This window comes from Equus quagga, chromosome 13 (assembly GCF_021613505.1).
Source record: "Equus quagga isolate Etosha38 chromosome 13, UCLA_HA_Equagga_1.0, whole genome shotgun sequence".
NCBI lineage: Eukaryota > Metazoa > Chordata > Mammalia > Perissodactyla > Equidae > Equus > Equus quagga.
This window is the reverse complement of record NC_060279.1, coordinates 63,811,869-63,826,576: the sequence shown is the minus strand read 5'-3', so window position 1 is coordinate 63,826,576 and position 14,708 is coordinate 63,811,869. Positions and strand designations below refer to the sequence as shown.

The following is a 14,708-nucleotide window of genomic DNA, read 5'->3' as shown; positions in this document are numbered from 1 at the left end:
GTTGATTTCACCTTAATTCCAGGATTTCATGTAATGGTGGCGGGAAAGACAGGTGACAAAGAATCAATAAGCCACAGAGGAACTCAGACAGCCTGGCTTTCCACTCTTCAGTCTCGAATTTCACAACCATTTCTAACCTAACAGTAACTCTGAAGAGAGCTGCCAGGACCAGCACGGATCCCCTCTGTTGGGTTCTTTTTCCCTCCACGTACACCCCACTGTTTCCTTCTCTAGTTCACTAGTTGGCCCCCTCAACTGGTTAGTCCCTAAGATACTGTACTGAACTGCTGAACAACGGACAACAGTCTCTCTGCAAACTCCCGCTCCACTCTCTCCTTGGTCCTTCCCTTTCCACACACTGATTTCTTCTCTCTCTGAGCTGCCCATGGCGCTCACAGTTTTACTTGCCTGTTTCACATACATCTCATAAGTCACAAAGACTGCGAGCTCACTGTGGAAAGTAGAGGCCATGCTTCTGGCAAGGCCTGTGCAATGTGCGCACGATACCAGGCACATACGAGAGCTTCAAAACCTGAATTGACTTAGGCACAGTTCCCAAAGCCAGTCCTCATTCCAGAAAATAAAATAAGCACTGGGGGATTATTAAAGGGTGTGGTAGGTACTCCCTATGCCAACTAGCACATGCTCTCCCAGGGGGCGCCATAACATACCAGACACTCCCCACTATTCTGGAATAAGGAACACTGGCTGAGGACACAGGGCAGGATGGCACACTGACAGAATCCTGGGCACACCACGTCATCGTCCCCGCTCCAATCAAACACCAAATGGTGTTAGGCCAGGCCTCTCAGGCCACCAAGATTAGTGCTGTTCTGACGCCTTGTCTGGCAGTGACCAGCTTTCATCTGGAACCCTTTCCCTCAACTCCCAAAATAAATTCTCAGGCCTGAGATTTCTAAGTGATAGGAGCGCAACTTATAAGGCCAATGTGGAACATCAACTTAGAATCGCTGGCTAGACAGCTATATAGATTAACTTGGCAGAATACACATAAGTGGTCATTATTGAACCTGGAAAAGTTCTGAAATCTGCCTGCCTCAATAGCAGACAACAATTTCTCTGACCTAATACCATTGCTGTTCAGTTTTCTTAGGTTGGTGGATGACACTTTTTTATCGTGAAATATACCATGTAAACAAAAGAATATATTACATATATATATTCAGTTTAAAAAAGCATAATAAAATGAACACCCAGGGACCCACCGCCCAGGCTAAGAAATAACATTCCCAGGACCTAGAAGCTTTCTTTGTGCTTTTCCTCATTATACCGATCTCCCTCCCCCCCAGTGATAACCATCCTCCTGAATTCAGGGTTAATTAATCCCTTCTATTTTTTACAGTTTTACCACCTATGAAGGTATCCACAAAAAATATAGGGTTTAGTTTCACATTTTTTAACTTTACATAAATTACATCATACTGTATATTTTTTTCTGTGACCTGCTTCTCCTGTTCAACATTATGTTTCTGAGATTCCACCATATTGATGTAACCTATCTTTCACTCATTTTTACCATGGGACAGTATTTCAGTGTAGGACTATACAACAATTTATGATATTAAACTCTTTCTTTACTCAACCGGGCCCACTGACTGCATGCTAACACAGTCTGTCTGCACATAAATTTATGCCCATGAATTGATGGTGGTGATCCCATGCTGGCTTCCATGCGGCAAATCAGATGCTAAACCAACCAGAGACATTTCACCCAATTATTCTTAAAGAGTGGGCAAGATCCCAGTAAGAGATGGAGCTTTGAGGCCTTGCTCAGAAAGCAAATGGTAGCTTCGCTCGATGAACTTAGGGAGATGAACCCTTACAAAAAAAAAACCCCTCTCATGGTTCTATGGCTTAATAAAGCAGGGGAAAGGAAAAGAAAAGGCTTGACATTGCAATCTTCACCTTGCACGTCAGAGCACCTTTGATCATAGTGAATAGCACCTAAGTCCAAGAAAAACCTACCCTCCAGACAGCGAAAGCTAAATATTTAGTCTGGGAGGCAGCAGGCAAAAGCCCATCATTCTCTCTGCTCCAGGAAACCAAGGACAGCAGAAGATTGTCCTTGAACCCTGAGGGTTTGATTCATCACCCTTCTAACTACAGTTTCACTGATGCGAATCTATCAGTAACGCCATACTTCCCAGGTTTGGGGGTGGGGAAGGGGGCGAAATAGACAGTCTCCAGAGCAAAGAAATCCTCCACCACCTTCACTGAGCACTCCCAGTGCACAAGGCCCTCAGAATGACAAACCTTACCTCAGTTAATACCTACAATGAACTTGTGAGGCAAGTGATAAAACTGAGGCACCAAGAGGTTTAGTGACTTGTCCAATATCACACAGCAAGTAAATAACAGGCCAGGACTCAATCTACATCTGATTCCCAAGCCCCACACTCTTTTCCAGTCAACTACCCTGCTAACACCAGCGTGTGCACACTGACCTTCATAAATGCAGCAGCAAAAGGGAAAAGGGGTTCTTAGGGACACAGGAGATACTGCCTCTGGGTGATACTTTCAAAAGTTTTTGCTGCTGAATGGCAGCAGGTTCCATGTGAACACAGAATAAATACTTAGATGGCAGAGCCCCATGAAAACTCAGAGAAAATGCTCAGCATGGAAAATGCTGCAGTAGCAGGCAGACTGAGGAGGACTCCCACACAGTCTAAACTATCTGGAAGGCACTTTGCCCACCCATAATTAACTAGCATTGAATGTCTACCACGTGTTATGGGCAAAAATGCTTTTTATTTTCGGTTGATGTCTGGCTGCTGCTGTAACAGTCAACAACCCTCAAGAGAAACAACAAAGAAGGGATACTGCAATATATGAATTTCAAGGTCTATAAACTAAAGAACTTCAGAGAGCAATGAACAGGTCAAGAACTTAAGTCTTGTTAAGAGCTGAACTCTGCCTTCCAGCCCCAAATTAAGTGACATCAGTTGTGTTTGATACAAACTTTCCAAGTCAGCTAAAAGACCAAGATGGCAGCTACTGGTGCCAAGGCTAAGAACATATCATTCTCAGAGAGTGAAATGCACAGGTGTCCTCTCTGCCAGCTAGTCGCCACTGAAGAGACTCCATTTTCTCTAGTTCTGGGTATGTATCATGCCTCTGTTGACATAAGATTTTGCCAATCACACTGTCAGTCCTTACTCTGTGAGACTCAACAATTTATCCCAATTTACAAGTCATGGAAAAGTGTGACTGGCCTTCAGGGTGTGAGGTAACACTTTTGCAGAGGTTTGGAGAAAAGAGGAGAAAGAAACGGCACCTCTGCTTCTAATGACACTGTAGACAAAAGATCTAAACATCCACCCTCTCCTGCTCCTGGCACCTTCCAGGCACCAAAACCTCAGAACTCGCAAAACAACCAAATTTGGACAGGCTGACAGCTGTCCTCAGAGGGAATCTTTCAAGATACTAAGGGTAGTGGCTGAAATGAAATCATACTCTGCTTCTCAAAGCGTTATTCCCCACTCCTTGGGATTTGTTTGGGAAGATTTTTTTTTTTTGGTGAGGAAGATTCACTCTGAGCTAACATCCGTTGCCAATCTTCCTCTTTTTTTTCGCTTGAGGAAGATTAGCCCTGAGCTAACATCCGTGCCAACCTTCCTTTACTTTGTATATGGGTCGCTGCCATAGCATGGCTGATGAGCAGTGTAGGTCTGTGCCTGAGATCCGAATCTGTGAACCTAGGTGACCAAAGTGGAGTGTGCCAGACTTAAACACTACACCACAGGGCCTGACTCTAGGAAGATTTTTACTATTGGCCTACTTCTGCAGACAATAAAGATTTATAAACTATATTCATATGATTCTTTTACTGAAAATTTCCTTAAAATGTCTAGGGATTTTGTACATTGTAATAAACAATAAACGCAGGTTCTCAACCCCCTCCCCCATCTCTCTGATATACTTCAAGCAGCCCTGCTGCCTGGGAATTCAGTTGCCATGGACATGAGTTTGCACCATTAACACAGGTATGAGATGGGAATGTCAGTAAATAAAATTAAGTCATTGTGATATGTATAACAAGGATAATATAACTCAGACTCTAAGTGCAGGAGGTGTAGCCACCACTCTAAAGGGAACCATGAATCACCCCCCAAAATAGAAATACACAGACAGAAAATTTCATATACAAAGAACCATTGCTCTAAGCGTTTCTATGTGTATCCTGGAAGGAAATCGTGGCCACCACACCTGACATATAAAAAGCAGTCAAGTTCTGTTCAGCAGTTCCTCTTATCCAAATGACCAACTCAGCCAGTCCTGATCTTTGTCAAGGAATCCCTGACCCTTCCGAGAATCCTGAGTTTTGTGCTCCCCTCTGGGCCTCCTTAACATACTGAGTCAGTTGTAAGCTCTCTGGAAATTTCCTCGCCACTTCCCAGTGTGTTTTCAACAGCTCTAGCATCTTCCCAGCTCCTCCTCATCCACAAGGGGGGGTCTTACCGTGATCTCCCACCAAAGCAGTTTGTGCTGGGGGGCTGGTGCCGGTTTTCTGGAGCGACAGCTGTCCCACTGGGTTCTCTCGAAGGTGGCTGTGATCCTAGAAAGGGGATCCATCACAGGAAAAGACAGAAATGTTGAGAAGCTCAGCCCTTGGTTGAGATGTGACTACGGGAACAGAGTTTGCTCCATGTTTTACAGTTACCCATCACGGCGGGATAAGGATGGTTTAGCAAGCTGCAGCTGCCAGCATGAGAAGAAATAGGGACAGACAGATGAGATCTGACTGGGGCCACGGAACAGAGGGGCTCAAATTTGGGAAACAGCTCTTCTTCTCCAGGACCTTCAAGAACATCTAAGGCACTTACAAGCATGTTGCCTTATATACTAAATGAACTTGAGCCACACCAACGTGAGATAGAGAACACATGCTAACCATACAAAGTAGGGGCAAGGAATTGGGGCATTTCTCCATATCACAACCAGAGAGCTGTTTAAAAAGCCAAATAAGATTCAATTCAAATCAAATCATGATACTCTTCTACTAAAAACCCTTTAGCAGCTCCCTGCTTCTTAGGACGAGGTTCTTACCAAGGCTTTTGAGGCTGTGTGACCTGAGGCAACCTGCCTTTCCAGCCTCACTTCCCACCACTCTCCTTGCTGCTCCCCATGATCCAGCCACCCTGGCCACCTCTGTTCCCACTGCAGGCCAAGCTAACTCCCACCTCAGAACCTATGCACAGGCAACCCCTCCACCTTCTACTCAGCCATCCCTTTAACCCCACACCCCCACCTTGGCCTGTCTAAACTCCTCATATGCTGGCAGGTCTCAGCTTCCTCAGAAAAACCTTCCCAACCCTCTAATTTAGATGAGATCCCCCTGAAGTACAGGAATCTCATACCACTCAGGACTTTTCCTTCATAGCTTTTGTTACAATTATAGTTACATAACTATCTGTGCATTTACTTCTTTGATACCTAACATCCTCTGCCCACCCCGCAAAGTGGATTATAAGCTCTAGGGAGCAGAGACCACATGTATTTTGCCCACTGCCATCTGGCCGGCATCTGGTCCAAGATCTAGTACATTCCAGGTGCTCAATTATGGATACAGGTGCTGAATGAGCGAGCGAGGCACATTTTCCTCCATGTACCAAAAGTACCCAAGCACCGCTCGGCCCAGCTGAGGGAGGATTCTCAGCAATCAAGTCCCATCCAATCACTAGGATTCCACTCGACTGCCCTTGAATTGGAATTCAAATTTCACCCCCTTGAAGCTACAGAAAGCCTGTTTGGGGCCTGGAACGCGCCATAGTTACATCACATTTAACGAGAAAAATTATGGAGAAACCCAACCCATTTCAGAACTCAGACTTCATGAAATAATTTCCTGCTAGATCCAAAAGTGACTAATTTCAGACTAGATCAAAAGAAACAAAATGCCCACATTCAGGACAGAGTGGGAGACACTCTCCAATTTCCCTGCTTCTGTCTGTATCTTGCAAGTGTAGATCTCTAAGATACACAGTTCTTTCTCAGCTAATACTGTCTCATAAAAGTCACCCTCAATCTCCCCAGGAAGTTTAACTGCATTGAAAAGAAGAAAAGTTGTCCCAAGTGACATTTCATAAAGATGTTTTATTTTTCAAGTCTATGTGGGATGAAAAGATGTTTTTCTCTGCTCTCAAACCAAACAACAACACACTTACAAAGACTTGACATTTATTTTGGTCCATTATCAGAAAGCAGTCCTTGAAAAATCATGTCAGGATTTTGGTCCAGGATGCTAAGAAGAGTCATGGCTAGGCATGGGCCAGGGCTGGCTGAGCAGTACCCAAACCCAGATACCAGGAGAGAACCAAGCTCTGGGCACCCCCTCCTACCCCTGCCCCACCCCACCCCATCCCGGCACAGCCCTGGGGAGCAGGGCAGCACTCACCGTCTGTCACGGCACTGCCATTAGGCACACTTCCCAGATCAACAGTCGGCCCGTCCAGGAAAATTGTCAGCTCACCGCCCGAGACAACACCGCCTTTGTTCTCTGTCTGCAGGTTCAGGGTCAGCTGCGTGTTCTCCACTGTTGAACACAAAAGGCAACACGGATGGACTAAAGCAAACGCACCCTGAGTTAAGATTCTCTAAGTTATAAGTTCCCATGTCACCTACTCTGGCATCCTTGGCAACATTTTTCTGCATCTTCAAATCTGTCTTGTGGCATGGACAAAAGAATGGGAAGGAACATGTCTAATTTTCATCGTCATTGTATTAGGCTGCTGGGAAAGGCTGTACTCCTTCTCTTTTAAACATTTTATATCACTAGGATAGCTATATAATTTCTACATTACTTATTTACTTGTTTGTCTATACTTGAGGACTGTAAGAATGGAGTAGAGATATGGATGGCATACAGAGGAAGAAAGTAGTTCCAAGCAGCATCCTCCCTCCCCATACAAAGAACACTGGCAAAAAGGAGAGAAACAGGTCAGGAGACCCTAAGGAAATGTTATCAAGGGGCATCTCTAGATAAGGGACTATAGGGGCTTATTCATTCCTTATTTGTGCTAAAAAGTGTTTTGTCCTGGAATTGAAAGCCTAGAAATAAAAACCACACATCTATGGACAGCTGATCCTTGATAAAGGAGCTAAGAACATACAATGGAGAAAGGAAAGTCTCTCCAATAAACAGTGTTGGGAAATCTGGACAGCCACATGCAAAAGAATGAAAGAAGACCATTATCTTTCGCCATACACAAAAATAAACTCAAAATGGATCAAAGACTTGAAGGTAAGACCTGAAACCATAAAACTTCTATAAGAAAATATAGGCAGTACACTCTTTGACACTGGTCTTAAAAGGATCTTTTCGAATACAATGTCTACTCGGATAAGGGGAACAAAAGAAACAATAAATAAGTGGGACTTCATCAGACTAAAGAGCTTCTGAAAGGCAAAGGAAACCAGGATCAAAATGAAAAAACAACACGCCAACTGGGAGAAAATATTTGCAAACCATATAACTGACAAGAGATTAATCTCCATAATATATAAAAAACTCACAACTGAACAACAAAAAAACAAACAACCCAATCAAAAAGTGGGCAGAGGATAAGAACAGACATTTTTCCAAAGAAGATATACAGATGGCCAATAGGCACATGAAAAGATGTTCAACATCACTAATCATCAAGGAAATGCAAATCACTTAGATATCACCTTACACACGTTAGAATGGCTAGAATCACCAAGCCAACAAATAACAAATGTTGGAGAGGGTGTGGAGAAAAGGGAACCCTCACACACTGCTGGTGGGAATGCAAACTGGTGCAGCCATTATGGAAAACAGTATGGAGACTTCTGAAAAAATTAAAAATAGAAGTACCATATGACCCAGTTATCCCACTACTGGGTATTTACCTGAAGAATGTGAAATCAGCAACACAAAGAGACTTCTGCAACCCTATGTTCATTGCAGCATTATTCACAATAGCCAAGACGTGGAGGCAACATAAGAGCTCATCGACTGATGATCAGATAAAGAAGATATGCTGTGTGTGTGTGTGTGTGTGTATACATATAGATAGATACATATAAATACAGATACATATAATATATACATAATGGAATACTATTCAGCCATAAAAAGGACAAAATCATTCCATTCGCAATAACATGTACAGACCTTGAGGGTATTATGTTAAGCGAAATAAGCCAGACAGAGAAAGACAAATACCATAGGATTTCACTCATATGTGGAAGATAAACAAACACATGGACAAAGAGAACACTTTAATGGTTACTAGGGGGTAGGGTGTTGGGGGGTGGGCACAAGGAGTGAAGGGGCACATTTGTATGGTGACTGACAAATAATGTACAGCTGAAATTTCACAATGTTATAAACTATTATGACCTCTATTAAAAAAAAAGTGTTTTGTTCTGTTTTTTTAAATTTGCAATCCTGAAACTGTTTCAGTTTAAAATAAGGAAAAGATTTTAAAGCAATAAAAATTCAATGCAGGCAAGTTGGTTCCATAGTCACATGGCCCTGGATCAGTCCCGTAAGGAGAGACCAGTCAACACCTGTCTCTACGACTGAGGTGAGAAGGCAGCTCAGAGTCACCCAGCCCCTAGAACACTAGGCAAATTCAGCCCTGTGGGCAAACAGCAAAAGTCGGGAAACTGCAGCGGAAAAACAGAACTGACAAGAGGCAGAAGCACCAAATCCTAGGCGGGCTGGAAACTGCTGCGCACACCCCCTCACCCCCCCACCAAGCTGGACCACGCCAAACATCTCAGTTACTGGTCAGGCACTACAACCTCCAGTTGAGGTCCATTTGATAATTACTAAGAGAATACCAGGTCTTACAAGGATTTCCAAAGTGTGGCAGTCCTTCCATGCCTCCCCCATCTTACAAAGCCAGGTCACGAATGTGCCACAGTCCAACCTCCCTCCCCACCCCATCAAAGCACCACTTCATTTTATCTCTTATTCTTTTTTTTTTTAAAGATTTTATTTTTCCTTTTTCTCCCCAAAATTCCCTGGTACCTAGTTGTGTATTTTCAGTTGTGGGTCCTTCTAGTTGTGGCATGTGGGACGCCGCCTCAACATGGCCTGATGAGCAGTGCCACGTGTGCGCCCAGGATCCGAACCAGCGAAACCCTGGGCCGCCAAAGCAGAGCACGCAACTTAACCACTTGGCCACGGGGCCAGCCCCCTCATTTTATCTCTTAATTGCTGCTGTTTTATTATAAGCTATCTCACAGCTTTTCTAAACAATGTGGAGTATGTATAAATAATTATCTCCCTGAATACCTCCTAGAGACAATCCCTTCCTCACACCAACAAAGACTGCCCCAAATCTAAGAAATAGAAATAGTCCTTCAAAAATTTAGCAGAAAAAAAAGTCTGAATCAATTCAAGGATCTCTTATAATAAGGTGGAAATCAGTTAACTTTCAGGTTTTCAAGTTTTCTTCAACCTTCCCTTAATCTCTCTTCCCTGTAAGGGAGCTCTCCAAATCCTTTTGAGTCTGTTGTTGCTCTTTTGAGTCAGTTTCACTGAGGGGCTTGGTGAGTTCTAAATATTTCTAGAAAATAAGACTCGTAATCTGAAAACTAGTTCTTTGAAAGTCCAGGGTGGGGAAAAGAACAGAGGCCTTTTGACCACCAGCACCACTTGCCAGCCATGCAAACGAGCCATCTTGGAAGTGGATCCTCCAGTCCCAGTCTAGCCTTCAGATGAGTGCAGCCCAGCCAGCTGATTGACTGCAACCTCATGAGAGATCCCAGGCCAGACTGCCCAGCTAAGCAGCTCCTAAATCTTGACCCACTGAGACTATGAGACAGTAAATGTTTATTATTGTTTTTAAAAGAAGTCAAGGAGTGTCTCCCTACTGAATCATGCTGAGATCCAGTATGTCAGTCCCTAGCAGGCAGTACAGCAGAGATGGGTGCCAGCCAGACAGATTGAGTTCAAATCTCAGTTCTACTACCTAGTATCCATGCAGCACATCTGAGCATCGGTCCCCCTACCTGCAAAACAGGAGCAGTAAGAGCATATTTTTCAGAATTAAATGGAACCTAGTAAGCTCCTAAGAAGCTGTCATTTTCTTTATCTCCTTGTTGACATCCCTGTTTTACAGACTGAAGAGTCCCAGTTTCTCTTGATCTAACTTGTTCATTGTCTAGTCGCTCTTCTCTTGACCTTTCCAAGCCTTTTTCAGGTTGTGGCAAGAAACTCCCCAAAATCTCCCAAAAGAAGCCACATAACCATCACAAGGATGAATGATCTTCTCGTGTTGCTTCTCAGACACTTCCTAAAGACACTCAGCCTTTTGGATTCAGTACAGTGCTGTTGGAAATGTGCTAGGACAAGCATTCTAGAAGGGCTCCTTGATTCCTCTCTTGATATCTCAGAGATCATCATTTTATAAGTGGAGTGTGGGCAGGTTTTTCCCTCCTTCTTGAAGGGATGATAATGTTCGACAGGAAGGCAGAGGAACCCAAGGCCACTCACTGCTAATTTCAACCTCCTGACAGTCACGCTGCCACAGTCCTGCAACAGAAGCCAGAGGCATAACCTGAATTTTTCTATCCATAGTCTCATCTCAAGGCTCCAACTTAGCTCTTCTATCTAGTTTACCCACTAATTGTGTCCAACAGGATTATATACTTACAGGCTCAGAAGTTACTTTGCAACCCTGAGACACATTGACCTTCAAAAAGAGCCAAAGCGGGGGAAGTCGTTTTTCTTTAAATGAAACTCTTGAGAACACAACCTTTCACTGTTCTATTTACTAAAAACAAAGAGAGCCAGAGAGACATCTGGCCATCGCTACCATAACATAACTAAGTAATCAAATTGAGCATTGCTAAGAACCAGACAACCAGACACCCACATGGTTCCTGATGTGATGCAGTATGAAGTACACAACACCACTTCTTTTAAAGCCTTCTCGTTAAAAGGATTTAACCTGAATCCAATCAAGCCTCTTAAATGTCCTTCCCAGTGTACGTGAAATAAGGGATAGAGAAACAAACTCAATGACACCAAGAGGAAACAATCAGACAAATCCAGAATATGTGACATCTATATAGTAACGGTCCTGGACTCTTCAAAAAGTCAATGTTACTAAATACATTTCTTGGTTTTTTGTTTTTTTCTGCAGGGGAAGATTTGCCCTAAGCTAACATCTGTTGCCAATCTTCCTCCTTTTCTTTTTCTTCCCTTTTCCCCCCAAAGCCCCAGTACATAGTTGTGTATACTTGAAGGTTCTTCTGGTTTTTCTATGTGAGCCACCACCACAGCATGGCTACTGACAGACAAGTGATGTGGTTCCGCACCAAGGAACCGAACCCAGGCTACTGAAGCAGAGCATGCCAAACTTTAACCCCTAGGCCATCAGCACTGGCTCTACATTTCTTATTTTTTTTAAAAAGGGGAAGGAAGGAGACTCTTCTGGATTTAAGGAAACATAATCACTAAATGCCATGTGTGAATTCTGACTAAACTTTGGTTTGAAAAAAATATTCTTGGGACAATTGGAGAAATTTGCATCCAGACTGGCTATCAGATGATATCTGAAATTATTGTTGATTTTCTTAGGTTCATTAATGGTACTATGGTTTTATATAAGAACGTTCTCATTCTTGGGAGATGCAAGAGAAGATTATGATGATATCTGTACTTATTCTCAAATGGTTTTAGAGGAGGATAGGCTGAAGATTTTAGGAGTTATGATATCTGAAATTTACCTCCAAATGGTTCAGGAAAAAAAATGCACAGCCCCACAGGCTCACACATATAGGTAAAACAAATGCGGATCTAGGTAAAGGGCATTTGGGTGTTCATTACGTTATTCTTTCAATCTTTTGTATGTTTGAAAGTTTCATAATAAAAAGTTGGAAAAGATTTTCTTAAATTGGCAAGGCTATTAAAAAATTAAACCTCTGAGAACAGAACACCCCATTATTCTCTTAAAAAAAAATACCTGAGCCAGGGGAGCCCTACAATGCATAATAGGACTAAAGAAACCATTAGCTAATTGAGTGACAGACTTGAGAATACAGGGGAGGCTGAAAAGAGTAAGTATGGCTGGAAAACTTATACTGGAATCTTAGCTATAAATAGCAGCATTAGCCACCTCAACTCTGGGGCCCTCGGGTTTCAGTACAGCCACACTGACGACTCTACAAAGGGCCTTTCTCTTCCAGCATGTCTTCTTACTGGCTTTGAGGCACTGCTCAAAACTCAAGAAAATGATGAAAAAATGGGTGTAGTGAGTAAATTTGCATAACTAGTCAGGTTTAGCATAGGAAGCTTACAAGCTACTCTCAGAGTCGTCACGCCCTGCTCTATCTGTGGTCACGCAACTCCATATGTGTAGTGAGCACCCACTAGTTTAGTCCCTGAGATGCAACAGGAACAAAACACAAAACTCTGTGCTCTGGGTATTTGTATTCTAGTTGGGTGAAACAGACAATGAACAATTTTTTTTTAGTAAATTGCATAATCTGTTAGAAAGTGGCAAATGCAGTAGGAAAAAATGAAACGAGGAAAGGGGTGGAGAGTACCAGAGGTGGGACGAGGTCCTGGGGTGGTGGGAAAGTTTCACTGGGAAGGTGACAACTGAGCAAAGACTGAAAGAAGGATGGGGCAGGAGTATCTGTAGGATGAATATTCTAGACAGAGAGAAAAGGAAGCACAGTGGCCCCTGGTGGGCGCATGCCTCGCATGTCTGATGAACAGTAGAGAGGCCGATGTGGCTAGAGTGGATGAGGGGACAGAGGAGCATGAGATGAGGGCAGCAGGTAACCAGAGTTCATGAGAAAGGCCTTGGAGCTCTTGCAAGATCTCTGGCGTTTACTCTGCATGAGATTGGGAGACATTAGAGGGGTTTTTTTTGTGTTTTTTTGCTGAGGAAGATTCACCCTGAGCTAATATCTGTGCTAATCTTCCTCTATTTTGCACGTGGGTTGCCACTACAGCATGGCTGCCCACAAGTGGTGTAGGTCCGCACACAGGAACAGAAACCAGGCCACCAAAGTGGAAAGTGCCGAACTTAACCACTGGGCCATGGGGCAAGCCCCAACCATTACAAGATCTTGAGCAAGGAAGGGACACAACTCCTGTTGCAGCACAATCACTCTGGCTACAGAAGAAGCAAGGTCTGAAGCAGACAAAATCAGACAGGAGGTCACTGCAATATTCCAGGTGGGAGCAGATGGTGACTTGGGCCACTGTAATGGCAGGGTCTTCTGGCAACACAGTGCCTAAGGGAGACTCTACGTTGGCCTCCGCCCAGCACGTATTAGGAAAGACCCATGACTCCCCACTGAGCACATCGGCCAGGCCCTACAGGCCCACCAGCCTCTTGGAACCAAAACTTTGGGCAAATCATAGGCAGGGGCTGCAAAAAGCACCAACTTAGAGAACGGCTGGAGGAAGTGAGATTCAACTGCAACCAAATGGAACACATAGAATGAAAATACTCCGCTAGCAAGAGACTTTAGCTCCTCTGAGAAAGCCACAGTCTTGAGCTCACGTGAACTTCAGCAAACAGCACACTTCTTCAGTTACAGGACTGTGCCCTTCTGTTCCAAGCACCCACTCATTACCCATCCTTCGTAATGCTACTTTATGGAGGTCTACAGTTAGCTGGAGGGCTGGATATTAGAATGCAGGGGAAAAAATTTGGAAAATCTCAAGGGCCGTGCCAGGAGAAGCCCTCAAAAGCCAGCACACCAAGAGAGACAAGTAGGCATTAGGTGCCTCCTGATGGAAGCACATGCCACCTCATCGAAAAGGAAAAAACAGAACCCAGATCAGATCAGACCCACCCATGAGGTGACAGAAAACAGAGGGACAGAGGAACATGTTAAACCACAGTGCAGGGACACAAACAGCAAAACCCAAAACATGGGAAACTATGGGACAAAACGTCCAGTTTCTCCGACAACAAATTGTAAGGCGTAAAAAGAGGAAGGAGAACCTATGGGTTAAAAGAGACTTAGGAGACATATCAATCTTGTTTGGATCCTCATGGAAACAAACCAATGGTAGGAAAAAGAAAAACTTTATAAGACAACTGGGGAAATATAAAACCCGACTGGATATCTGATGATATTAAATAATTACCATTTGGTTTTTTAGGTATGAAATTGGTGTTATGATTATGGTTTTTAAAAGGCTTTATCTTTTGGAGACACAAACTGAAATATCTGTAGATGAAATACAACTGAGATTGCCAGCCCGGTGGCATAGCGGTTAAGTGCGCACGTTCCACTTCGGCGGCTTGGGGTTCACCGGTTCGGATCCCGGGTGCGGACACAGCACCGCTTGACAAGCCATGCTGTGGTAGGAGTCCCACATATAAAGTAGAGGAAGATGAACACAGATGTTAGCACAGGGCCAGTCTTCCTCAGAAAAAAAAAGAAAGAAAAAATACAACTGAGATTTATATAAAAATAATCCAGTGGAGGGTCAGGTGGGAAGTTAAGATGAAACAGAAATGGCCATTCTTAGATAGCTGTGGAGCTGGGTGATGGGCACACAGGGATTCATGGACTATTCTTTCTATCTTTTTGTGAGCTTGACATTTTCTATAATAGTCTTTCTTTTCAAGCCAGCATACCTAAGGCACAAACAGTGACTATAAACTAAAAAACTTACAAGAATTCAACATTACACATACAGTTTGAAATACAAAAAGGTAGAAATACCCAATCAAGCTGCT

The 14,708-nt window shown here is 43.5% G+C and overlaps 1 protein-coding gene across 2 annotated transcripts in view; it reads right to left on the bottom strand.

Moving 5' to 3' along the window:
* WWP2 (WW domain containing E3 ubiquitin protein ligase 2) overlaps positions 1–14,708 on the bottom strand; it is a 135,216-nt gene that overhangs the window by 70,015 nt on the left and 50,493 nt on the right. For both annotated transcript variants that reach the window (XM_046681928.1, XM_046681929.1), the window contains exons 5-6: positions 6,416–6,553; positions 4,480–4,576 (exon numbers count right to left, since the gene is read on the bottom strand). In XM_046681928.1, coding sequence (XP_046537884.1) covers positions 4,480–4,576; positions 6,416–6,553 — 235 coding nt within the window. The remainder of the gene's footprint in view (positions 1–4,479; positions 4,577–6,415; positions 6,554–14,708) is intronic.